This window comes from Struthio camelus, chromosome 1 (genome assembly GCF_040807025.1).
Source record: "Struthio camelus isolate bStrCam1 chromosome 1, bStrCam1.hap1, whole genome shotgun sequence".
Taxonomy (NCBI): Eukaryota; Metazoa; Chordata; class Aves; order Struthioniformes; family Struthionidae; genus Struthio; species Struthio camelus.
Window position 1 is genome coordinate 222,093,655 of NC_090942.1, and position 27,348 is coordinate 222,121,002.

Consider the following 27,348-nt stretch of genomic DNA (forward strand, 5'->3'; position numbering starts at 1 on the left):
CATTAGCATGTTAATAGCCCTGCTGAGAAGGGCTTGGGGTTACAGAAGATACTAGCTTGAATGAGCCAACAGTACCTCCATCATAACTAAGGCCAAACCATATACTGGGCTGCATTAGGAAGAACGAGGGCAGCAGCCCAGGAGAGTTGCTGTCCCCCTCTACTCAACACGGGTGATGCAGCACCTGCACCACAGCATACTGTTTGGGGCATCCCAGTTGAAGGAGATGGTGAAAGACCTGGAGGGACTCCAATGGAGGAAAGCTTCAAGGAGGTGAGCTTGCTTAGTCTCAGAAAGAAAAGGCTAAGATATTATCCAATAACTGGCTACAGCTCCCTGAAGGAGAGCTACAAAGATAATGAAATCAAACTCTTCTCAGTAGCAACAGACTATCACAAGGGGAAAACCGCCCTTGGAGGTTCAAGTTGGACATAAGGAAATCCTTCTTCTCCCAGAGGGTGGTGCAGTCCCAGAGAGGGTCAGAAGTCTCCATCTTTGGGGTTTCAAGACCTCATCTAGTGCTGGCAATAGTCCCGCTTTGAGGGGTTAGTTAAACCAGATGCCTCCAGAGATGCCCTGCAACCAGCGTTTCTTCAGCTGCTGTGAAGGGACAAACAGAAGAGGCTCAGTGTAGTTGTTTGCATGCAACATAAGAAAGAATTGCTCATGAGAACAGTCTTCACAGGGGAGGATCCAGCTCAGAGAGAGGATATACCTTGCAAAGAAAGAGTCAGAGGAGCAGAAAGGGAGGCAACAAGAACAGCATCATCAAAGAAATACTGTCCACAAAGATGGACCATAAGCAACAGTCTCTGAGGAACAGCAAAGATGGGGTTTTAAGAGCCACTGTATCCAGTCAGCAGCAGGCTCATAGCTCTGCTGGGACCAAAATGGTGCTTTCATCTCTTTTGCACCCCATCCGGCTGGGAACTTTCCCCTAACAACTGCCATGTTTTAATGGAGCCCACGCATCTGTGCTGGGAAGGGAAAAGGGCCAGGTTCAGCCTGAATGTACCCAGTGGAAATTGTTTCCTCTCTTTCTGGAATCAGCAATGGCTGTAATTAAAACCTCGCCCCATGTTATCATCCTCCCTCCCAGCCTTTCCACAGTATTTCAGGCTGTTTTTAAGAAATCCTGCTGTTTCCCTCAATCTCTGGTGTCAGCGCATGGAGCAGGGGTCTAATTGGGGTTATGGCACACACAAAGCACTGGCCTATTTTCAACATTGAATGGCAGTGCTTGAATAGACAGACATAGCCCTGCTATTTTGCATCCAGAGAGCCTCTCCTGTGGCCACTACGCTCGACAAGAGGGTTTGCTTTTCCAGCCCTGCAAATCCAGCAGAGCTTCCAACACCCTGTGCGCTCTGGGTTGCATGGCAAGAGAAGCAAGGGGCTTTGGACTGCCTGTGACGCGTAGGGCCTTTTAAAGCCCAGGTACCTCTCGCATGCAGAGGAGACATGTGCACCTCCTCCCATTCCTGCAGGAGGATTCGGGGACCCAAAACTTTGCCACATCAGAGCTGCAACAACCATTCATAGCATTCCCAGGGCTTTATTTTATCTCTGCGTGATTTAGCAGTCCTCCTCAATTCTGAATTAACAAGAACTTGCCTTTGCACTGGAATGGCCTGGGGCATTCCTATCCTTCACTGAAGCTATAAAACAAAAAAGGAGTTCCAAGACAGCCAAAAAAATAGAGCTACTGCTGCCTTGACCAGGAAGGAATATAATATTGTCACTAAACTTTCAGGGAGTTTTATCTGCATGCCAGACTCTCCCTGTTGATCACATGGCACCTGTGGCAAGAGTTTATATCAGCTTCTACCCTGCTGCTGAACCCCTAAAGCACCATCCTTACTGCCATCAAACCAAGGACGCTACAGGAACACAAGGGCTGGATTTGGAAAGAAAGACAGTATCATCTTTATGCTCCTACTATGAATAGGAAAAGCAATAGCGATGGATTTCAGTTGCCTGGGAGCGTACGTGCAAACAAAGAAAAATGATGTTTGCAAGAACAAGGGAAGGGACAAAAAGTTCATCTGAACTGACTTGAGCTGAGACTCGTTTACTTCTCCCTCCTTGGCCAATAACCTAAAAACACATGCAGATAAATAGCTAAGAGCAACCCACTAAACCTCACACAGGTTCTTCCTCAGCATGCAGAGACACTTGCACCCGAGACATGAGCTGCTACTGCCACCGCAGGAGCCCACGAGTTCTAGATATCCCACAAGGTTGTTGAGAGCATCCCAAAAACCACAAGGTCCGCTCCAAAGTCAACAGCATCCAGCAGACCATAATGCAACTGTCTTTTCTCAGTTTATTTGACTGGTACCCCCCTAACAAGACACCTCCGAGTGCTACACTAGCTTGATCACTGAGCAAAGTGCCACCAACTTTGGCATGCACAGAGTAAACCAGTCTCGTATTAGTCACTCCTGGAAGGAGACAGCTCACATCATTAAGTTACTAAACACTCTGCCTCGCACAGCTTCAGCATCTAAAGCAGGTAGTTCATTTAAAGGACCAGCCACCCACTGCGTTTTAAAATACTGTTTGCATATTATCTTTGACAGGAAGACTATGTCAAAGTGGTTGGGGTAGAACAGAGTCCAAGGTACTGTCAAAATGTTTTAGGATGTTGATGAGGTAGTAAAAGGAAGGACGATTTCCAGCACTGGGGGAGGGGGGGCTGGCAACCTCCCAAACTGCCCAGCATATCCCATTGGAAAACTTGTTTTCAGCTCCTTCCAGCATTGCTAAATTTTCCACACCCATGTCTGCTTCAGGCTGAACTTTTTCTTTTATATTTTGCGGAAAGTTTCAGCCAAATCGCTCAGCCATTTCCGAAAACAGCCAACTATAGAAACAAACAGAAAAACCCCAAAAGGCTTTTACATGATTTCAGTTCCACCTTTGTTTTCACATGCTGTTTACCAGGGAGCACCTGCCCGGAGCTCCATCATGGCCAAGCAACAGCGATGCGAGGCCGTATTACATCTACCAGCGCAGACAGAAGAAGCTCTCATTAAGCCTCGCTTTCCATTTACTATCATTAACAAACACATCAGAAGGACCCAGATGCATCCAACCTGCTTTGAACGAGGTTTTTAAGAGGCACATGACCGCAGCCAAACTCGGTAAGCGCTTGCCACTCCGCTCATCTTGTGGCAACATGGATCTCTACTCACCAGTTGATTTCATTGTAGTCGTTATGAACTTCCCACCAGAAGTAAAACCAGACCAGCGTCAGGAAGAAGGAGGCGGCGAGGATTAGGAACCAGAGGCGCTCCCACTGCAGAGAGAAAGAAAATCAGCTTTAACACTACTGTCTCTCAAGACCAACTCCCCATCCAGGCCCACAACTCGCTTAAACGCAGCTGAGAACGGCACGGATGAACTAGACACTTCCAATGGGCATAGACCTCTATCTTGGCTGCAACAAGCTTTCCAGGTTTCCAGCCTACATTACAGGCTATATCGGACCAAATATGTGATATAAACAGCACCAAGAGCCTCAATTTAATTAGGTCAGATCTGTCCTTCCACAGATTTAGACAGATACCAAAAGCCTGTGCAGACACGGCCTAACGCTCTGACTATTTTTGAGACGCGGGGACACGAGGAACTGCCCTCAGCACAGCAGAGGCGTCAGCAACGACAGCTGAACTCGCCTAGCTGTTAAAAACCGCTCGGCTCTGCTAGCTGGGCGAAGATCACACCTCCTCTTCTCTCTCAAGACTCCTCGTCTCAGCACAGCAAGGGATGAGGGGAAATGGCCTTTTCCCAGCGGGAGCTGGGGGATGTAGGTCCTGTCCCAGCCCGGCCTCACCTGGGTCACTTCCCACCTGGCCGCATCTTGCGTAGGGCAGCGTTTCTCCAGCTTTCAGGGCACATGGAGTAAGACAGCCTTTCCAGGTGTGGAGGTGCATTTTTGTTTACGTGGGTTTTGTTTTCTTTTGGGGAAGGTTTTTTTTGTTGTTGTTGTTTTGGGTTTTTTTTTTTTGAGGCAATCATTTAATCAATGCTTCCATTCACATGCAAGAGATGTGGCACGGCACCTTACGCTCCCATGGGTTCAGCCTGAATAACTGAGCCACTATCAGATCTCAAGGACTCCACAGAGCAGGTCAGAGATGCTCAAAAGGGAACTCGCAACAGCAGATACTACTATATAGACATATAAACCCCTCCCAGGGTGCTCAGATGCTGCAGAGCCAAAGCCTGCATCTGCAAAATTTGTTTCCCCCCCCACACACACACGTAAGTCTTTTGCAGGTTACATGGCAGAAGGAAAGATCACACGAGGCTTGGATGAAAGAGGTTTGCATTGACGCTCAGTTTTGATGAATGTTTCAGTGACACTCAGTTTTGATGAATGCTTCAAATAATACCAGGAAAAAAAAAAAAACACAAACACCCCCACACCCACTAAAGCAGCTGTTCAGTGCCCCACTCCGATAGCACGGCTAAAATCCTAAATCACGATGACACCCACAGAAGAGATAATGTCACAAGAAAGCTGTCTATAACCAACACCCTTTCCATGTGTTCCTTGGGGGTTTTGCTCTGCACGCGCACATGCTTCTGCTTCAAATAGCATCCAGTGTTCTTGGAACAAAACACTAAAATAAATTAGTAATGGAAAAATATTCAAATGAATCCTCTCTTTCCAGACTGAAGAAGGGATGAAAAGAGAGAGAGAGAGAGAGAGAGCGCGCGCGCGCGCACACACACGCAACTCTACTACCGTAATTTCTTTCCAAACCCTGGACACACCATTAATCTCTTTTGAAAACACCCTCTTTTCTAGTGAAGTGCTACCTGGCTTTTCCAATTACACAAAACAATATAACGAGTACCAACACTATTTTGGTGATATATAAAAAACAGGACTACTCTCTGCCTTCCCTTTTCCATCTCAAGGGCTGAAACTACTTATTTAACTATGTATTGACTATGTTTCATCATGAATCACCCTGGATACCAATCTTGTGATATAGCTCTTCCCTTTAAAGTCCAGGTCATAAACAGGGCCAAAAAATATCTGCAATAAAAAGGGCTAGAATTATTTCATTCCTGCTAGGCCAAAAGTGATCTCTTCTGTTAGAAATTCCTGGTTCTTGGCTCAAACGGTTCTTCAAGACAGCTCAAGTTTGTTAACCAGCTTCTATCAAATCTCAGTGGAGCCGGATGCTTAATTCCTGCGAGCAGCTTTGTGGCCTAGATAAATGGCACAAGAGCAGTAAGGAGGAGATTTTTAGGGACTTTACTATGCAGCTACCGAGTATAATCAAAGCCACGTGGCTAAAGTGCTCTGCCATGAATTTACAGACCATTTTCTCTCCCCTTCATGCACGCACCATGAGAGTTGCTACGCTGGACACAGATCTGCATCAAAACCACATAGCGAGCAGTCAAAACTCGCACAGCTTGGCTCGCCGAAGGAAAGCGCAGAGGCTGGAGCGCTGTGCACCATCTCCACTGAAATGGGCGTTTCACCCCCTTTTCTCAAAGGCGACAGTCAAAGCAGCCACAAGTCCACCACCATGGCGTACCCAAGGTGACCCCTTCCTCACACACACACACAGATACATGTATATATGTGTGTCTATACATATATATTTTTTTTTCCTCCATTCACATGGAAGTAGCACAGCTTGTGTGAATCCCTGGGGTTTGGGCTCATCCCTTGAGGGTGCTCTTCCCAGATATACTTGCCTGGCTGACTTTGTGAAAACCTACTCACACTCTCCATGATGTGTTTTTGTGACTTAAAGCATAGTTCTGGATGGGCTTCCAGAAGAACTATTACGTCTCCCCAGCACTGCCAATGCAATTCAGCATCAACCAAGCCAAAGCCTGACATACAGGCACAATATCCTGGATCGAGTCTGGGTCCCGCACAACCTTCCTCCATCAGCCCCTTGGCAGGAGAGCATTTTGGCCCCTCGTTTGCAAGCTCATGCAAACACGCCACAGTTTTCACCCTACTGTAAAGCAACAGCTTCTAGCCTCAACTGCTAAAAATACCAAAGACTTGAAAATTGTGTCATTTCGATCACTCAACACAGCCACAAGTAGGTGGAGGAAACGGTACCACTTCACCTACAGAAACTCAAGAGAAGATATTTGGAAAACGTCCATATTTTCAGCTCCGCAGGACTTTAGAAGAATGTCATCACTGACATTTTAACAGTTCTTCTAGAAAACTTTTTTCCCCTCCTTCCCTTTAGGGCTTCTCCTTCTTCCCACTCATTTGCACTCTGGGACAGGATGGATGTCCTTGCTATTTATCAATTACTGAAAGCTTCTCAAAAATGGTCTGCTCACCCAGCACTCAGTAGGGTCTTCCAGAGAAGCCCTACAAAGGGCATCCGCATTAGCACCTTCATTCCTATAGGGATGTGTTTTGGAAGTAGCTCACCCTTTTGCCCTGTTTATTGTACTCTGATACACACTGTAGAATGTTTTTTGGTGAAACTAAACCAGGCGATGTGCTCCAGGAGGTAACCGAATGCGCTTCAACCTCCAACAGGCACTCAGTCAGCAGGACTGGACTAGAGCTAGTCCTAAGTGATCGCACCACCACCACCTCCAGCACTCTCGGAGGATGGACATCAGGACCTCAGCACCAGCTATCTCCTTCTAAAGACTTTCTCCTCTTGGGCCACACTACTTGCTAAAGCAGATGCAGGTAGGGTGTCTTGTTGAACGGCACAAAACAGGATTAGTTTCATCATACCAATATTTAATTTTAAAATAAAGTAATAAATGAAGAGTCAGCCTTTTCCTCCAGCTATGCACAGCTCTCTGGGAAGTCATTTTGGTGTATATAGAAATGGATGTCTTGGCCACATCAATCTCCCCAATTTGAGCACTCCAGAAGAAATTTGCCATGACCCACCACGTCCACGTAACCTCCCTGTGACTTCCATGGCTCCCACCATACTCTGGTCAATGCTATTAACAGCTAAACACGCAGCGCTAGACAGATGGATCAACACAGGAAATACGGAGCGGAGCAGATGAGACCACTCTGACAACTAACACAGGAAACTTGGCACAGTGCCTCCAAGTGACCAACACACCTAACACATCTTGGATAAACCTTCTTAGTCTGGGATGAATTTATTGGCCAGGCAGGCATTAAGCCTCACAAAACTCATTTTGCCACGGGGCAAAGCAAGAGAGAAGAAATAGCTTAAAAGTAATTACTGAAAGAACAAGGAGATGCTAAGCTGCACGTGGAAGCTTGACTCCTAGGTCCTTCCTTTAGCCACACAACCACCTCCCTTCTTCTTGGCTCCTGCCTAGAGAGACCATGTACCAGGTGCTCAATTAATTAAAAAAAAAAAAATCCCAATTTGTACATGAACTAAACCTTTCAAAGCACTCCCCTCAAGATTGCCACAGGCCAAAGAAGGGTGGAAAGTCTCACTTAAAGTAAGAGAGTAAGGGAAGTGGCTTTGAAGTGAGAATATTGAAAAGGTCAGACATAGGCCTAAATTTCTGAACTTCTGCAGAAGCACTTTCAAAAACCCGCCTCGCACATACCACGGCACTTGTGATCTCATGTCTACTGTGGAGCCATTTCAAGCAATGGGAATATGGTTTCTTATTCCAAGGGTGTCTACAGGCCTAATCAGAAGAGCCCCAAAAGGAAACTACAGTCAGATATGTTACGAAGTGGCTGTTACACTTTTAGTTTGCCAGTGATTTTTAATCATAGAATTCTTAAAAAAAAAGAAAATTCTCATTCTCTGCTATTTTGTGCATCTCCAACCTGCACCCCACATCAGGTGGGGGCATTACCACTCCCAACGTGAGGGAACATGGGGGGGAAAAAAAAAAAAAGGAATTGCCACAGAAAAGGCCAGTTCATGATTCAAACATGAAGCTGACTCATGCGTTTTACCTGCTCCTGTGCTTCAGGTTTTACTCTAACTTGTTAAAAACAACCCTGAACATGATATCGAAAAGCACAGAATAGATTTTCCAGCCCTGAGATTACTTTTGGATAAACGAAACATGCGTCACACTTCTGCTGCAACCCTCCAAAGCGTACCAAAGTCACAGCATGATTTACCACCCAGCACCAGTAGAGCAGGAAAGCAGACAGGCTCAGGAAGATTATTTTATTTTCTATGTGATCTGTCGGAGATATGGTGTTCATCTGCCCATTTCTCATGCACACACACTCCTACCTGCCCCTCCCACGACACTATTTCAGTTTAGTCAGTCCTGTTATATTAGTAGAAATGAAATTTCTCACCCATTTCTACACTCTAGCTGATAACACATATGCTGGAAGACATCTCGTTGGTTAGCACGGTACCATTTTTAAACCAAAGCAATTTGTCGACCAACAAGTCCCTTTTTTTTTTTTAATTAAAATTAAAGAGTTTCTTTGGAGGAGGTAAGCTGTCTATCACCAGAAAGGCATCATCTGCCAGAACTAGTGACGCACGGAGTTAACACACGTGTGTCTGCCACAGCTATCTGCTGCGGAATGACAGGATGAACGCATTTCAGTGTTGTGCTTGTTCCAGAGAGGACCGAGCAGTGCCCATTTGATAATTACTTAATGAACCCTTTTCAAATTGGTCACTACCTTGCCAAAAAACAACGCAGCACAGTATCAGGGTCTGCACAGGATGCGATTTGGACTCCGAACAGAGAAGGGACATGTAAGATCTTAAAATCAGGACTCCTCAGGATGAAACTTGCTGGACAGGGAGTGGATATCATTGCAATTACACGTGTCCCTCTCCTCTTCAGGCTTAAATATTTTCCAATTAGGCCGGATCCATCTGAAAGTAGATCCAAACCCGTGCAATTTTTGATTGCAAGCCAAAGAGAGAAGTACAACTTGCGAGAGGGCACTAAACTGCTTATTTACTACCTCTTGCTAATACTTTTACAAGTGACACAGAGGTGTATCTGGGGGGATAACTTCACCCCAGTAAAGCAATCCCACAGTTCACCAGTAATGCCGTGCAGCGCTCATGCAGGAGCTAAGCTGCTCCCCTCGCCCTTCCTGTGCGCTCAGCTTAAGGAGGAGGCTGTGTTGTCGGAACAGACGGCACACCGTTGGCTCGCGGTCTGCTCTGCTAAAGCCCCCCAGAAAGCTGAGGCTAGAGCCAACTGATTTGCTGGCAGCTTACGGGTGAAGCAAAGCATAAGCATTTTGCTTCACTGAGGTTGCTGGAGTCACCCGGGTTGACATTGGTCCTTAGATGTCCTCCTCCATTTATCAGCTGCCATCGTTGCCGAAGACCTCTCTCAGCTCACCCCATGAAAACAGCCAGCTTCAAAATGCAGAATTTCAAAATGAACTAGAGAGAAGCCAACTTTGAACTATGGGCGGGTAAGAGGAAATGCCAGCGTTGGATGGATTAAGATCTCTGTTTCTCTGCCAATAGCTCATAGCAAACAACTGGTCAGCAATCAATCAACACGGGAGAAGTCAGGTCCCTTCCAGTTCGTGCATCCCTAGAAGTTTTCCAGAGAAGGAAGTTGAAAGCCACTAGGAGCTTGTCCTGATTTATACCAGTATAACCAACTAATTGTGGCAGCTCACAGGTCCAGACAAGTATTTTGTACATCTCTTCTTGGGACTCGCATCCAACTGCACGCATTGCAGTTCCTTACATCAAACCCTCTGCGGCAATAGATCCCCAAATCTCTCCTGAAGCAGCTGAAACCAGAGAGAGCAAAATTTCACCTACAGAGCCTTAAAAACGGGGGTGAGGTGGTTGGTGAGTGGAGGTGGAGAGGATGATGGCAAAGCAGATTTTTTCTAATTAAAAGATATGCTCTTCAAAAGGTTAAAAGTCAGAAAGTGCAAGTTCACAGCTTTAAACCAAGACACCACGGAGACCCATCAGAAGAAACTAACTTCCTCCACTAAACAGCACACTAAGTCAGAAAAGGTGTGCCAAGTTGGGGTAGCATAATTTTCTTTTTTTCAATGCTTCATACAAACCTTTCAAGAGCGTGTAAGAGGGTTTAAACACACCACGAGAAAAAAAACTGCATACCCAAATCAAGTGAGCTGCCTCTCCAGATGCCTTGGTCTTTTAACAAAATTCACTAAAACAAAAAGACAGTTCTTCGAAAGAGGTGCATAAACAGCAAAATAGGAAGCGGAATGGGGGGGAGGGGGTGGAAAAGCTATTAATTCCCTTGAAACTTAAAACTCCCTCACACTTGAAGGTCTCAAATTCAGAAAGGTTATCGCTAACATTTACAAAAAAAATCCTTCACCACAGACCTCGATGTAGGGACCCAATCTTCATTAGAAAGGGAAGGACAGGAAAGACCGATAGCATTCGCTACCGACCAGAAAGGCAGCGCAACGGCGGGGAGACCGAAGGGCAGCGAAGGATCACGCAAGCCCACTGAAATGAATAGGAAAAACCTCCAGCTCACTTCCCCACGCCCTGGCTTTGAACCAAAAAAAAAAAAAAAAATCTTTTATTGCTAGATTCATTATTTCAGGAAAGTGGATAAATTGAGTTTCCTTTCAATTTCGCATTCCTCTCTGCTGTTAATTTATATTTCACACCGCACCAGGAAATCACTCCTCATTAAATACTACTGGCAGAGCTGGCAGAGGCGATGCCTGCCCTGACTCTCTGCTACCTCGAGCAGAACTGAGGGTTATTCTGCCAGAGCTGCTCAGAGGTCCCCTTCCTCCTGTTAAGAGCACATTTTTTCAAGTTTCCTCTTAAAACAGTTGCCTTTCTGAAACCAAAAAGGGAGCGCTTTACGGTGCCGCATTTGGAAAGAAAGTCGGTGCAAATCAGAGCTATAAAAGCCACCTGACTCACCCCTCCACATTAACACTGAGTTATAATAAGCATCGTGCAGAGTAAACCATCTTTAACAGTTAGTTAGAGCGGAATATTATTTTTCCGTTTCGCCTGCTGATAGGATCTGTGTTCTGGTCAGAGGTTTCTGTGATCACATACATCAAGCCTGTTTCTAATAAGTATAGCCAGCTGCTGAGAAACGTAGAAGGAAGTCGCTCCACACTGAAAAGATAGCAAGTGTATTTATTCATAGCTACTCCTGGGCAAGAATTAATATCTTTGCATACATAAGGCTGTAAATGAAATGTCATTGCAAAAGGGAAGGCAAAAAGAATCAGCATTTGGTGTGTAAATGCACACAGAGAGAAAAAGCCCTTCACTGAGCTATTGCAGGTATTTTTATGCTTTGAAACATCATCGTCCTAAAAAAAAAAAAAAAAAAAAATTGCCTAAAATCACAGGCAGGGAACAGCCAAGGAGCTTTCAGTCTAACAACAGGTTAAGATGCCTAAGGTTGGTGTCCTTGTACAGTCCCTAGAGCCTTCTTCAGAGCAAAGGTTTAAATTAAACACTCCAAAACTTGCTCCGGAAGAAGCTGGTGCTCTCCTTTTGCTATATAGGGAGCCTAAGAAATCAGCCTCTAGGTTTCAACACCTACAACTAGATAGTGTGAATACCTCCCCGTCACAGCCCCAACCTCATGGGTCTCTTTCCGCTTACATTAATAGAAACGTGTTCCACCTCCAGACCTCATGATCGGAGAGGATTTTCACAATTACTTTTTGTACACTGCGTGCTTAACTTTCAGCCAAAGGCAGTCAGTCTGCTCCCATCATCATCTCTGCAAACACCACGGGCTGAGCCTGGATCCCAGCGCGCCATGCAAGGCGGCGGACGCGCCTGCTAGAGAAGGAGCCTACGTTATGCTGGGAGAGGCTGAATCAGAAATGGAGGAGTAATCAGATGGTCTGAATGGTTTCTGGAATTGTTAAGTTGTCTGCTATGAAGAGGGCTTTTGTTCAAGTCAAAACGCCTCTGGGAATTTAGGGCTCTCAGGCCACGTGGCAGATCCTACCCATTCTCCATCTCTTGGACACAGTATGTCCCCTGTTCATTCAAAAAAAAAAAAAAAGAAAAAAATTCTAGCTAGAGCTGGAAGGAACTAACTGACAAAGCTGCTTTTTATTATTTATAAGTCAGAAAAATTCCAATTGTCAAAAACTGAAACCTTTTGTAGGAGATATGCTATTTTAATGCAAATTCTTGGTGGAGGGGCTTCTCAACTGGAATTTCTCATCAGAGGAAATCAGAGAGAGATCAAGCCTTCCTAAAACAGAGAAGCACAGCGGCCAGGATGCACACAAGCAGATGGAGAAAAAGGCCACGTGGGTCTGACTACACACATGCACTAAGAAATCAGCCTGGGCATCTTTCTCCAGTTCCACTTATTCAACCATTCTGCTGGAACAACTTCAGCTGCTCGCCTTAAGAAAATGCTCTGCTGGCTTTAGCCTTCTCTGTATCATTGGTCACATCCAGACTCAAGCCGACAGGAACTTCCTACGTCAGTCCTGCCCTGCCAGCATTAAGATCTCTAATTCAGAGCGATTTTAGCCTGCTTATTGTGTCCTGATGGGATTTGCTTATGACAACTCCTAGGACACTTCCCACCGTTGGTAAACGTACACCAAAACCACTAGAGTGAGCAGATAGCTATCTTCAAAAAATGTTACGTTAATACCTCCACAGCCCTACACAGATCAGATATCTAGACATCCACTGGTTTACCCTGAAATGTAGTCAGGTCTGCCCGAATCCCTCCTCTGTTCTTGGCCCCATCCCTTTCCATCAAAACACTTCTTCCCCCATCGTTCCTTTTGTATCCAAGCCTTTGCCTCCGAAGAAAGCAGCTAGCTGTTTAAATGCAGAGCTTTCAGAAGAGGTAAGCTATACAAACCAGAGCAGCCGCATGACCTGCTGATGAATCTCACCTCCTCAGTCTTCCCCCCGCGAGATATTTATCATCTTCTCACAAGACACCATAAATCTCCATGCTGAAGGCTTTATATTCAGACAGCATTCCCAGGGACATCCCAGACAACTAGGACCTTAATTTGTAAGTGCAGTGATACAAGAAAGGTCTTTTATCTTCCTGAAGGGAACAGCACTTTTCTGTCCCTAAATATCCATCGGTCCAGGCCTGCCCCAGCCTTTGTCAAATAAATGGATTCTGCTGAAGGACCAAGGCCACGCAGCCCTAAATAACTGCTCTGTACCTCAAGAGCAAATACAAGAGCTGGATTTAAATTGGAGCACAGCCTTTACTCAAGTGTGTTTTCAGGTCATTTAAATTCACTCCTGGATACAATGAAGAGGTTACTAATGAGTCTTCACTACACTATTCTCTGACATTTTCAAGAATCAATTTCCTGCAGACATTTATCAGTATTAGCTGAGAGCGGAAAGGACGCAAGCTAACATTTATCCACTGAATACGAAAGAAAAATTGAAGGTATGATTCTTCATTTCCAGATTACCCAATTGGACCTCCTTCAACCAAACAAAAGAAAATCTTCTTCAGACAAGTGATTAAATCATGGAAGATGAAGGACAACATCTCCCAGCTGTGTCCGTTAGAACCAGGAATCAAGGATAAACAAGAACAAATACTAGCTGAAGCATTTTGTTAGCGTACAGAAGACTTAAGTTCTTGCAGTGAAGTTATAAAATTTAATGACTAACTCCTGGTTATAAGTGCATAGTCCTTAAGAACTGCATACTATAAGCGGGATCAGATTTCCACCCATTTGAGTTCTAGCTCACTCTCCCAATTGTTGTACCAAAGATCAAATGCAGACCCCAGCAAATATTTAAAGATAGAATTACCGAGGTAATAAGGGGCCTCTGTCAGTCTCTGCTCCAAGTCCCCACTCAAAGCAAGGCCAACTTCGGTCAGGTTGCTCAGGGCAACATCCAGGCACAGTCTGAACGTCTCCAAGGACGGAGACTGTCACCCTTCTCTGGAGCCTGCTCCAGGGTTTGACCACCTTCACAGGGAAGGACCTTCCTACCTAGGGAAGTGAAATTTCCCTTGACGCAACACGTGCCCATTACCTCTTGCCTGCCTCTACCTTCTCTACAACCACTCAACAGACAGTTGAGCACAACACTAAGATCCCCTCTTCCCCCTCTCCTGCTGCACAGCCTCAGCTCTCAGCCTTTCCTTGCACATCCTGGGCTTCAGCCCTGACCAGCTTAGTGGGTCTACTGGGACCTCTCCCGTTTGTCACCATCTACCTGGTACTGCGGACACCTAAACCACACCAAGTGCCCAAATGTGGTTTCTTAAGTATCACTAAAGAGAGGAAAAAAAAAAAGTCACTTCCCTCAACCTGCTGGCTGCAGTGTTGCTGATACAGCCCAGGATGTGATCAGCTTTCCCCATCACAAGCACATCCAAATGCTGAACCCCATAAAACGAACATAAAAGATGCTTGGAACACAAGGTAAGTGAGCAAATCAATACCTGACTGACAGATGTTGACCTACCAGACCTTTAGTACATCAGGAACATAATCCAGGCACCTGGGCTTCGATTCTCTTGCCATAAGAGCCCACAGAGGGATCAGGCTTTCATCTTTCATGCTCATGAGCCCAAAAGAAAGCAGGCAGCAGTCCAGGGGACTCCACAAAGCATCAGTTAACTCTCATAGTACTTTGTAACCTGCTCAAAGGCTCCATCTAACAAACAAGACTATCAACAATTGGTGCAAAACTCCACCTAAGCATGTTCTCCACCTCTTGCTTTGCATTTTTTCATCCTTACCTTCCTCTCCTCCCCCTTTCTGTTCAGTATTTCAAAGCTCATAAGGTACGTGAGTTCCATTTGCTACAGCCCTCTTCAGTGCAGAAGAAGGATACATCTCCTGTTAGCACTAACTTGAGGAACTCTGGTCAGCTCGTAGCCATTACAAATAAAATGAATTAATGAGAAGAGAAAGCAAGACATAGGGGTATAACAAACAACGGGTCTAAATTAAGGGGGAAAAAAATATTCCTTCCCTTCTGGATGCTGTGGCTTCTGTAGCTAACCAAATGCTTCCTAAAATAAGTCACTGCAAATCTTTGACTTATCTTACTTGATTATTGTAAATACGAGGCTAATAGCTCTCTGCACACCTTGTTAGAAAAGACCATGAATGAGCTGAGTTGTGACATGCTCCATTTACAATTCAATTTAGCAGGTCAATGAAAGCAGCAGAGAACATATTACTGAAATATGTGCTCCTGCTGGGGCTGCCATAATTGAACCGTAGATCAACAGATGCAACAAAAGGGAGCCAAATCTCTAAAAACAACATTATTACATTTTATAAAACGCCGCAGCTCCCAGCCTCCACAAAACACAACCGAAAAGGGTAGTCAGGCAGGACTGCAAGTTCCCTCCAGGTTTCAGGGCTCGTAGCACTGCAAAGCTAAGGAGCAATCAGAGGTTGCTTGCTTCCCGTCAAAGAGAGAACACATACCTGCCCATCCCTCCTTCCCCCCACGCTCTCTGCCTCAAGGAGAGTTTTACGCCTCCGCAGCCAAAGACCCGTTTCTCTCTAGGCGCATTTCATTTAGCAGAGACAACATCGAGCTGTACGCCAGCAGCTATAATAATCACTAGTGCTTTCTGATGGAAATCACTGACAAATCAGGACGGCGCTGCGATGGGAATTCCCGTGCCACAGCAGAGACGGCGCACGGCTAGAGCCTGGGCTGTTTCTGGCTATTAGAGGCCCCAGGGGTCTTTCTGCAGCGATAACAACGTCCTGGAGCAGCTCTGCCTCCTACAATTACATTCACCCTCCTTCATTCAGTGCAGAGGTAAAATGAAACCCCTTAGGGAGCCTCGGATTCACGAGGAAACAGGACAGGATGATAGCGGCTTCCCAATCTACCTGCCACAGCATGATCCACCTTACCCTAACAGCTCCTGACAATGCATCTTTAACCTGCTCTTAAAAACCTCCATTAAGAGAGCCCTATCTCTTCCCCAAACAGCATAACCCTTGATCCCAGTGCTTCTGACCTTCCTGACGGAAGTGCTTCCCGAGTATCTAGCCAGTTCCCTCTGATGCATTATAAACCCATTAGTGACGCTAATGATGGGCTATTCCTTCTCCCTTTACAACACACACTGGACTATTCTCTTTCCCTTTGCGTATCTGGAGGCCAGAGGGAGGCAGTTATCTTCTTTAGCCTGAACAGGTCCAACCCTTTCAGTCTCTACTGGCGAGACAGAGCTAAAGAAATGCAGCCCATCGTTCCCCCGCAGCATCACCTGGAGGGAGCATCACCCTCATGTGAAGGGGAGCACTTTGCTGGACACACCACCCCTGCTGAGGCCTTACCATTCCTGGGCAGCAGGAGGACCAAACCCTCAATGCCTCCCGAGGATGTTATTCCTGATAACACATCTCAGTCTCATGCTAGTCTTTTTCAAAGACACATGATGCTGTTGTCTTCCATTCAGTTCATGTCTTGTCCTTTGCATTCAGCATTGTCTTAATTTAAGCACTGACATCCTACAGAAACGGGGTTTAAGATTAAAGAGATCTATATCTGTATATCTATATATATATACACACATATTTTCCCCCTGATTTTAGAAAACGGATTGCATAAGTTATCTGAGCATAGAGTCAATGAAGGCTATTAAACATAATGGCCTCAGCACCAGCTATGGCTCAAGAAGTCTCAGAAAAACCAGTTGCCAGAGGAAGGATTGTTTTAGACACGTCCTGGGTTGTTCTGGGGGGTCTTCCCCTAACTTTCTGCTCCTGGCTGCTGTTGGAAATAAGGCATTTGGCTAGATGGATCCTTTACCAGGCCTGGAACAGGTTGCAGTCAGTAAAGCCTCCAGATACCTTCAGCAAACCAGTTGCCCAGTCATCCTGCATCTAGACAGATCACTCGCATCTAATGAAAACACTCTACATTTGCCTTTGCTGATCTGATCCTATTTCTGCCCCAGTACCAGGCTCCTCGTGCAATTTGTCAAGATTAGTCTAATTCTGGCTTCTGATGTGCCTCCAGCACCCTCCTTGTTTGGTGTTCGCAAGTTTAATAAGCATGGTTTTCATTAGGAACAACGGTGGACAGGATAAATACCAAACGGATATTTAAAAGAATTGATTACTGTTATGATTCTTGAAGAAGTGTTTACGGGATTCTGGTTCACAACAAATAGTCCTATTCCAAATCGCCTAAGATACAGATGCCAAGTCAATTCAAGGGCGAAGAATGGGACAGGGAGAACAAACAGCCAGCAAGCCCACTCCTTGGATTTTTTTTTTTTTTTTTTTTTTTTTTTTACCCTCCCCTTGCTGCATCTCATTCTCGGCAGCAAATGTCCCCAAAACGAACTCTAAAATGCTACTTTGCCATGATGCTTGACACAAAAATCAAGGGTTTCTTTGCAAGCTCAATGGGCGAGAGCATCACCAGCCAGTGCTGGAAGCTGAAACTTTGCCAGTGAAAGAGGCAATGGGTGAAGCTCTCAATATCGATAAGCGGTTTTCCCTCTCGCCTTCAGAAGGGAAGGCAAAGAGCACATACTTCAGTTGAAAGGAAAAGGAGCCAAAGGAGAGATGCACAGAGAACATTCAAAGAACGGTGGAGGAGTTTGCACTGGCAGTAGCAATCTGCAAGGAAAGAACTGGGGCAACCTCGCATGCTCAGAGAGGGAAGGTGGCTGCAGTAGTCAGAATACATTGTGATAACAAGAGTGGGCAAAAGCACTGACAATACAAAACAGTCCGGAGAGGCTGCATCTTTAAGAGGTTATTTGAAAAATCAGCAAGCCCAGAAGAACTTGTGTTTTCCCCTTGGACTTCTGCAGAGCTTTTCCTCCTCATCCTTACCCAAAGGACTAGCAAATCTTTCTGCAAAGTTTATTGCAGTGCATCTATGTCTAAATCCAAATATGTATTTATTTAAAGGTAAAATTACTCTCGTTCAGAGTGAATGCCTCACTGGAGTATCGCAGATAAGTCCAAGACCTGCATTAGCACAAGTCTATATCTGAGTCCATACCTTAAGAACCTCTATATTACACCTCAGAGTAGACTCAATCCAAGTCTAGGAAAACCCTGCACACTCACTCCCTTCTTCATAGAGAGGACAGAGACGAACATGCCCTGCCTCCCCATGAGGTGACAGGCGAAGAATGCCAAATCTGCATCGTCTCCAAAGCCAAGCTAGTCACAACATGGTCATTTCAGCCCACCAGCAAAGAGGGCAACGCTCACACGGGCAGGTGCAGGAGGAGAAAGCTAAAGATAGGAACCTTGACAAAAATGGTATCAAAACACAGGCCAGAACATTTCCCCACATGAAAATCCAGATAAGCTGTTTTATCAGTCTCTAGTGTCCCAAGTAACAGGCTAAAAAGGCACTTGTGAGGGTGGATTATCCAACAATTCCTGGCTCAGGGCCAGCTGGACCCTGAGGACAGCAGCAAGGAAAGCTATCAAGTGGTAGGTATCCAAAAGCTTGTGTTACACAAAACTCACTGTCCGGAAGGCATAAAAATGACAATGGCATGAAGCACAAATTATTAGGCAATAAAAGCTGCATCAAAGAAGCTAAAGATCTGGCTTATGCAAGGTCCCCTTTCTGCTTTCAGGCAGCCCTGACAAATCTCACATCACTGTTGCTGCAATAGGGCATTTTCTTTGATGTTTGTAACCCTGGCATAGCAAAGTTGAGTTATATAATAACAACTCCGCCACACTTGCCTAAAGGTAAGTCATGAGATTCCCCTGCAGCTATTTCCTTTCAGTACCCATCACCATGACTAAATGCAAGCAGCCAACTTAACAACAAAAGCAGCAACTTGTTTCCATCCTGTTTGAAGCGGCAGTGGGAGCCCAATTTCTCTGTACATGAGGCACAGGCAGGCACACAAACTGTTCAAACCCAAAAATATCTACTGGCACTGCCCAAAGAAAGCTTCTTTTCTTCTACTCCTTTACCATATGATCATCTGTAGCAAGATCATGGAGACCTACAGTGAAGAGGGGACATAGCTGGAGTGAAAGAGGTGGGCCCCCGGATGAGAGAGGAGAAGGGACATTCCCAACTAATCTTTCCAGATGCAGCGCACCCCTAGCATTTCTGTTGGGATGTCCAGTGGGTGCCTCTGGAAACAACCAAAGGATATGGGGGGGATGCTCTTTGGAGGAAACCCTCAGTTAATTTCTTGCCATAAAATTGTTTGCAATTGCAGAAAGGGCATTTTAACCTCATATCCTTACTCTTTAAAAATGCAAATAATTATCCCTCTCACTGGAGACAGTTGCACATTGATTAAAGCACTTCAGTTCCTGCAGTGGAAGGTGTTCCAGAAATAGCAAGCTTCTGCCATACTGCTGTTTCTGCACCTTGCTGTACTTATGAGTTTTTTCAAAGCAGCACCATGGTCAGCTTGATTTTCCACTCTCTCTTAAGAAATAAACCTGAACAAAACATCTCCTGGAGGTTCAGAACAGGTCTCTCTGAAAATAACCCCGAGAGCCAAAGTTCATGCTTTCTCCTGGCTCAGCTCTCACTGGTTGCAGAAACATGCCATAGCAAGAGTGCTAACCTTGCAACTCTCCTACACCACGCTGGACATCTTGCATGAGAAGCCTGTTTTTAAACAACTTCCAGTCTCCTTACTCAATCCAAAAGAGATTTTCCTGAGCTGGAGATTGAAGAGTTTGAATTACTGTTCTGACCAGGACATAGATGGACCAGACAGATACTGTGCATGTGAAAACAGCTAGGGCAAGCAGGCAAGGAAGGACTTCCCAAAGCATCAGTGGTTTTCACCCTGGAGTTTTGCAGGCAACAGACCACATTGGTTTTGGCTTCACATCCAGGACACATGCTAAGAAAAAAAAAAAAACATTTCCAAGCACAGGAATAGATCATGACACAGATGCTGCCCACAGCACCAAGAATATCGTCCCAAAAGACATTCTTACCGAAACCACACAGGGCCTCTCTCCTGCTGTGGAAGAGACTAAGGCAGTCATGTGCTGCAGGCCAAAGTCAGTCACAAGAGACATTGTACCAAGGTATAAAGCCTGCATTCAACTATCCTTCACTAACTTTCTCGTGGAGCAAAGGAATGCCTTTCCTTTATACAGGTCAAGTCACGGTCCACCCTCCGTGACAAATAACAGCCGAGTTTCAGCTCTCCCCCACACCGCCACAGATTTAACATGTCCAGAGGACTAATATGTATTCATTACTCACTTCCTCGACTGTCCTCAAGTTTTAAAATAATTAACTGCTCACAAAGTTGCTTTTATTGGCATAAAAACAGACTCCTTTATAGAGGAGCCAAAAATGCCGTAACTGCCGGAGAGTGACAAACTGCTCAGTAAGAGCAGGATGGGCCTCCCTGGGTGTAACTGTTGATTTCTGTAGCTAACCGAGCAAAGATGCTATTGCGGAGACGGCCGCCTGACAGCAGACAGCTGCAGGACTCCGCGTGCACCAGCGTTTCGTGGATGCACCTCCTCTTCCCCGCACAGACCGGGGTGGGAACAGAAATCAGTTATTTCCACTTCATGCCTGTTCTTATCCGCTAGGCACCATCATGCTGCACCCCATAAAAGCCATCCCCAAGTCAGGAGGCAGCATGACAACCCAGACAGGCAGGCAACAGCACTTTCCCAACAGTTTAGCCCCTTGCCGTGAATCAGAGATGCAGGATGAGAGCCCAACTTGTGAAAAGCAGCAAACAACAGTGGGGAAAGAGGAGGAGGTGATCGCAACAACACACCACCCACCAAGCTCAGTTCCTGGTATACCATCATCTCTCTTGTCTTTTAGACAGCAGTTGTACCAGACAATTTCTCTGTCTGGTCTTTCCTTCGCACTCCCATGATGATTAACGTGAATAAAGTTGTTTCCCCTGTTGCTAGCAAGTTAGCGTCAGTTTGGCTTCAATTTACTCTCATCTCTTGCTGGACAAGAAGAGAGATAGGGCCACGATCTGAACCATGGGGGCATGAGTCCAGCCTTCCTAGCACAGCTAGGTTGTGTGCTGCACCATCCACCGCTGCAGGGTTGGTGTCCCCCTTCCACCTCTGCACATCTGCAATAAGTTGGGGCCTTCATAAAAATCCCTAAGGCACAAGGCAGCCCTGCAGACAGGCCAATAACAATCTCACCAAGCAAGCAAAGAAGCTGAAGTACCAGGGCAAGGCACAGCAGGACTCAATATCCAGGAGCTTCCAGAGCTCAGCTCATTCCTTTACACCCAGCAACCCTTCCCAGGCAGGCATTAAAATGGTCCAAAGCAGCCCTCATTTGGCATCTTCTCCTTAACACAAACTTCTGTGGAGGAGGCAGGAGAGAAGCAGGGAGGTGAATTCAATCGAGGCACGAAGTCAACTCATGAACACCCTCCAAGTTACCCTCCCTCAAGGGAAAGAGCCTGCAGAGAGACTGAACAGCTGGCTCTGGCACGTGGGTTGCCACAGCCATTTTTTTTTTTTCCACTTCAAAAATTTTAAAGCAGATCTTCAATCTTTATTTCTTGTTATACAATGAAAGGGACCCTTAGCAGACAGTCCAGATGCCCTAAGGGTGGCCGACCACATTGCTATCAGAAGCAATTGCTTCTCCCACTCTGTTCAGACAACAATATCTATCTTGGGTCTGAAGAAATAACGAGGGGAGACAAATGCATGACATAGTCAGGAAAAATATTTGGATTTTACATTAAAATAGCATCAACCACCTCCCCGAAAGAAGTTTTCCAAACAGGTTCTTGCGCTCTCTTTCCAAGGGTATAACTGCTCACATGGATCAAGTTTGTCCGACAGGACCCACAGACATCAAGCCTTTCTGTTTATATCACCGCTACCAGAGTGGCATGCCATGTCCAGGGCTCCCCACTGCCTTCCCTCTAAGCTGCTCCAAGGAGTCAACCTTGCCCCCCCAAAGAGCCCTACAAAATCCTGTCTGCAACCCAAAGCCACCTACTGAGCTTGAATAAAGCCCACAGCAGGAAAGTTCACTGAAAAGGAGTCCGTCATGACTATGGTCTTTGAAATAGTCCCTTAAGGAGAATCTTGTCTCATTGAGGTAGGTGTTTTGGGGGACAACTGATAGCAGTGGGCTGTAGTTCTAGTTTTACTTGTTACCTTGGCTCTTTCAGGCCCTGAGCTCCTCAGTGTGTCTCAGAGCCATGTCTCCAGATTTTTCTAGCCTCAGGCAGTTGATGAGAAAAGAAAACTAGATGCCTGATATTTCAATTAATAGCTAGAGCAGTTACGGTTCAGTCAGAGAGAGGATAGAGGAACAAAATAGGAGAATGTTGATCATCCACTTTTCCAAAAAAAAAAAAAAAAAAAACCACAGAGCTGTCTCCTGCCCACCCTGTAATTTCCATCACATAGAGAAGGCCCAATTTGTCCTTATCCTATACTTTGGTGATTAATGTATCAAGGCACGACAGACGTAAGACACCTCCACTACAGTCTGCTTGTTGCTTATACTGACAATACAGTCGAGATGGTGCCTACACAACGTGCGGAGAAATGGAAAAGTAAAGCCCGATTTACAAATCTGCAGCCACACGCAAGGCTGTCAACTGTGCTTCTGCAGGAAGCTCATCCAAACGTTTCCTGTGACAAAGAAACCTGGATTATCCGAGTTATCCAAGGCACCTCAGCTCCCATTTCAGCAGAGCTGATGGAACTTCTAAAAATAGCACCTGTAAAATAGCATTTCCGAATTTTCATAGACATGATACAAATTACTCCTCAGCACTCAAGTCATTAATGCTTCAAATATGCAAAGAGAGAATATCACAGGTATTTTACAGAGATATATAAGGACTCTTTGTTCCTTCCTATCCTAAATTAGGCAAGGAGGCTCAGAGTTGGGAGTGCCTCCTCCGTTTAAGTCCACAAAGTTCAAGAGGAGTCTGACCTTGGACTTGGTTCAATATCAAAACATGCTGGAACTGTTTGAAGAGGAAAATAAAAGGAAAAGCAATAGCTTTAAAGCAATTCAGGCTATAAACCCTAAGCACAAGCGGTAGTTCCTGAGTCATTTCATATTGAACTGGTTACGTTTCTTTAAGAAACTTAGGACAACGAAAAGATTAAAAGTTAGATTAAACTGTGAGGTTTGGTCAATGAAGCAAGGTGGCAACAAGTCCCATCTCCTTGATGGGCGCAGTCATCCAGAAATCACATGCACATGGACTGAGATTCAGTAACGCGCTGCCTCTATTCCCTGCCCAGCAGGTGCAGGATTATTCCCCATCGTTCTTCACTCAGACTCTGCCTAAATTATTCAAAGCAATGGCTCTTCCATCATCTCCCCTGACATCCTAGCTCCAAACGATCTCCATTAGATGCTGAAAGTTCAACAACTGCTAGCTCCATCAGCCCATGCCTGAAAGACAGCTGAATTTTCAATTACCAGGCTCTTATCACAAGGGGCATTTCCCAAGGCATTTGTTGGCTATGGCCACTAGCCCTGGGAGTAACACAGAGGATCGAGAGGATAAAAGGATGCAGCCAGTTCCCACCTAGCATTGCAAGTGCTTTTTCCACCAGCAAAAGGGCATGAATGTTTGATGAGCAACTCTTTTCTACCAATTGTTAATCCATTAAGGAAACAAAGTCAGATCAATTCCTATAGCCCAGGACCCCCAGCAAGGCATGCCTAAAGCAACAATTGTACTGTGCCAGATAGGAGGGGGGGGGAAAAAAAGTGTTAATAAATCACATAGCAGCAGCCTGGAAACAGGCTGTGACCACAGCCCAAACTAATTTACAATTGAGCTTGCAGGAGGTGAGAGACAGGAAAAAGGTGAAACGTGACCCTCCAACCTCAGGTTAGGAAGCCACAGAGAAAGCTGTATATGGATTTGGGTATTTCCAGCAAGAGAAGTGCTGCCAGAGACAGGCGCTAAAGCATCTCTTTTAGCCAAGTCTCCAATAAAACAGATGCTGGGCAATTTAAACAAGAGAGGAGCTAGCTTCGCTGATCCCTTGCACTTCACACATATTCACAGGTACACCGAGAAGTGTAACACCTCCCTCTGCTTGACACACCATGCCTGAAATAGGCTACAGGGAAACAGAAAGGTGACTCTCCACTTGGAAATACCCAAAGGCATAGGCTGCGTGTAAGGTGAACCATGAGCCAAACTCACTCGCTAACCTCCGCCTCTCAGCCGAAGTCACGGATTCATTCAACTTTAAGAGAAAATCAGCCCGGATCAGTTTGATGCTCAGACTCAGTTCTGTTCAGCGCCAACAGACTATCCACACAACATATTTATTCAGCAGTTATTTGCACAACTGGGAAGAGCGCGCCCCGGTGCTTTCCTCCTCGTTGGTGTCCCAGCTGAGGCCTTGCACAGTTCTTGCAGTCCAGAAGAAAAGTCTGCATTATGCTCATTAGACAGATTGAAGCTCTCTCCTGACCTATCCACGTCATTGTCTGCGTTGGAACGTCTCCAGCGAATGATCTGGACTTCAGAGTTAAACTGGTGGATTTATTCTCGTGGCCAAGTCTTCTCTTCTCGACATGCTTAGCGCCGTCTGTAAAAGTGAGTTATTAGCCTGCCGTGCTCCCCAGCAACTGCCATTTTACACAGCAGATATGTATCGAGAAAACAGCAAGACGGGGGCAGTAGCTGCTTGGGGTCACGCAAAAAAGAGCGCAAAAACAAACGTGTCAGAATCACGTAACTGCTCAGGGAGCAAGGCTGAACTCTGACTTCCGCCAGCAGGTGTTTACAAAAGCACTTCACCTCACCAAAATTTTAGGTCCTGTAGCACACAATGAAAATTGTATGCATGTGCTTGGGTAATTAAAAGCGTACACAAGTCAGCGCTAAACAAAATCAGGTCTCCTCTGCTGTGTCACAGGGCTTGATACAACAACAGATAAGGGGATTTCTCCTTTAACCGGTTGTTTGCACTGATGGAGTAAAGAGTTGGCCATCCCACTACTCCACTATCGCACGCGGGGAGGCAAAGGTACACAATTAACTATAAAATCTTCAATAAAATATCCCATAGATGGATTAAGAGGGGCTCAGCATGACCAACCCATCCCTCTAAGTAGTTAAGCTTCACCCTTGCAACAGCCTCTACTACATATATACCTCCAGCAACCTTCGCTTGGGAGATTTCCTAATACCTTTAGGTCAGCATCAGTAAACACTTAGTAGAAACAGAGAGCCAGGTCTTCAATTTGGTGAAAACCAGCCTCCCTCTAATGAGCTACCACCTCTGAACCAGCTACAGACTTGGAATCTCACACACACACACACACTCACAAACAAGCCTGATGCAGAGCTAAACATCGCCACCGAACAGCTTTGAAAGCAACAGAACATGACTTTAAGGCAAGCTCAAGCCTTTGCTAATCAAGGCCCAGTCAAACCAGTCCATCTTTCTCTGCATTTCAGATCATTCAAGGGCTTTGTTCCTCCAGCATAACGCAGACATCTGCGCTGCACTGGCCTGTGAATAACAAAAGGGTCTTGGTTAATATTAGAGCTACGTGATTTGGGTGACCAAGATCTTTGGCCGCGGCGCACCCTGTGGAGCACAGGGAGTCCTGCCCTACTTTTCTCTCATTTTAGCATGAAAACTCTCAGAATTTCTTCCACCAAGCTGCTACCAGAAAGCATTCAACAGCGAAAAAGGAACAGTTCTGCTGTCAACCAACAGACTTACACAGCAAAAGGACCTACTACAGGCATAAATCAGGGCACAAGCAAGTCCACGCTAAACTTCAGGCGAGCGTCCCTTTTGTCACTGGCATTGCAGATCTATTCTTAAGCATCTCTTATCACAGGTGCGTTTGAGTGTAAGTCATTTCACCGCATGGATGGGCTTCTTTCCCCTATCCAGGCAAATTAGACAAGCTATTCTTGGATTGCAGAAATAAATTCAGAACGCAGCAGCCCAATAGAAACAAACTAGGCAGTGCCAAATGGGATAAACTAGGCCATAAAAGCAATTGCTTTTAGTAGATGCTATCGAGTTTACTAAACTGCTTCTGAATTATTAGGTTTGGGGTGATATAGCGTGCCTGCCTGCCTTGAGCAAGAATCCATAGTTTTATTGGATTATAAATTACAGTCAACTCTAGCAGCATACAAATTAAAAATCTGCTTTGGAAGTATAATTATCACAATGCTATAACTAGTGATACATGGCACTTCCCTTCTTTTATTCTTTATTATATTCAGGGCTCACTTGAATTTTATGATGAAAATTTTGTAGTACGGGAACTTCTCTCAACCAAAGTATCTTTCCATAAGGGCTAACTAAGAAAATATCCTATAAATCAGAATATTTGCTCATCTGAACAGGAAGATATATAGAAGCAGGAGGCAAAAGATCCACACTACCTGATGATAAAGAAGGGAACAGAAACAGTTCACATGGAGGCCTGGGTATACATCTCCACCAACCCATTTGGCAGTTGATGGTGAAGACAGGAGGACTAGGGCTCAAACTCCTCCAAACAGCCGTGCAGAAGCATAGCCAAGTTTTACCAAACCACATCAACTTTGCTTGCTACATCACAGCTTAAGCTGATCTAGTTCCACTGGGGTCGGGGGGAGGGAATCTTGCCTTATCAAATCCTGCTGGTATGAGGCTCTTCAGTGGACACAGCCTGTCCTGCTGGGCTAGACCATCAAGAATAGATACCGCAAGTTGGATAGATGTTTTGTCCGATTAGACAGTGGGTACCCCTGAGGCTCGAAGGAAGCAGAAAAATGGCGTGAAATGGAAAAGAAAGAAAGGAGGGGCAAACCTACCATAGTTTCCACCCTTTTTTTTTCCCCCTCCTCAGGGTCGGGCTGGCATCTGCGGAGTCCCTCAGATGTTCAGGTAAGGTGTATAGTTTACATTTCTCCTTCCACATCTCTTCTGAACCTGATGTGGTGTCTACAGCTTCTCACTGTCCTAAGCGTGATTCATGTTACCCAAACACTGGGACTATTTGGCCAGCCAGAGCACACTGCAAGCTTTTGCAGCTTCCTTACACTGGGAAGCTGCATCAGCCTTGCTCCTCAGCTCTGTTGAGGTTTGTCCTCGGATCGCTGCCAGGGACACAGATGCAAAAACCACAGGCCTGAAGATACATGTTTGGAGGCTTTTCAGTATGAGAAGGTCTTAGTTTGTGGACCAAAACATGACAAAAGCCCTCTGCCTGGTGTCAGATACTTGCTATACAGAAGTCTAACCGAAACGTACTTTTAAATCCTTTAATAAAAAAAATGCAGTGGTCGGGGATGACTTTGGAAAAATATCCCTCGCAATGCTGTAAGAGAAGGAAAGGCCTGACATTACAGATACACAAGCAGAGCTGCTTTGCAGCCTTGTAAGCCCCAATGTTAATTTTTTTTAATAAATAAAAAAGGCTGTAACAGCTCGAGGGGGCCCTTGAATCTAGAAAACCCCCCAAAAGGTGTCCTTTGGGGCAGAGAGGCAGC

General features: G+C 45.5%; 1 protein-coding gene across 12 annotated transcripts in view; it reads right to left on the reverse strand.

The window, feature by feature from the left end:
• Positions 1–27,348, reverse strand: part of GDPD5 (glycerophosphodiester phosphodiesterase domain containing 5) — a 179,389-nt gene that overhangs the window by 50,370 nt on the left and 101,671 nt on the right. For all 12 annotated transcript variants that reach the window (XM_068930755.1, XM_068930746.1, XM_068930750.1 and 9 more), the window contains exon 3: positions 3,198–3,301. In XM_068930755.1, the coding sequence (XP_068786856.1) occupies positions 3,198–3,301 (104 nt within the window). The remainder of the gene's footprint in view (positions 1–3,197; positions 3,302–27,348) is intronic.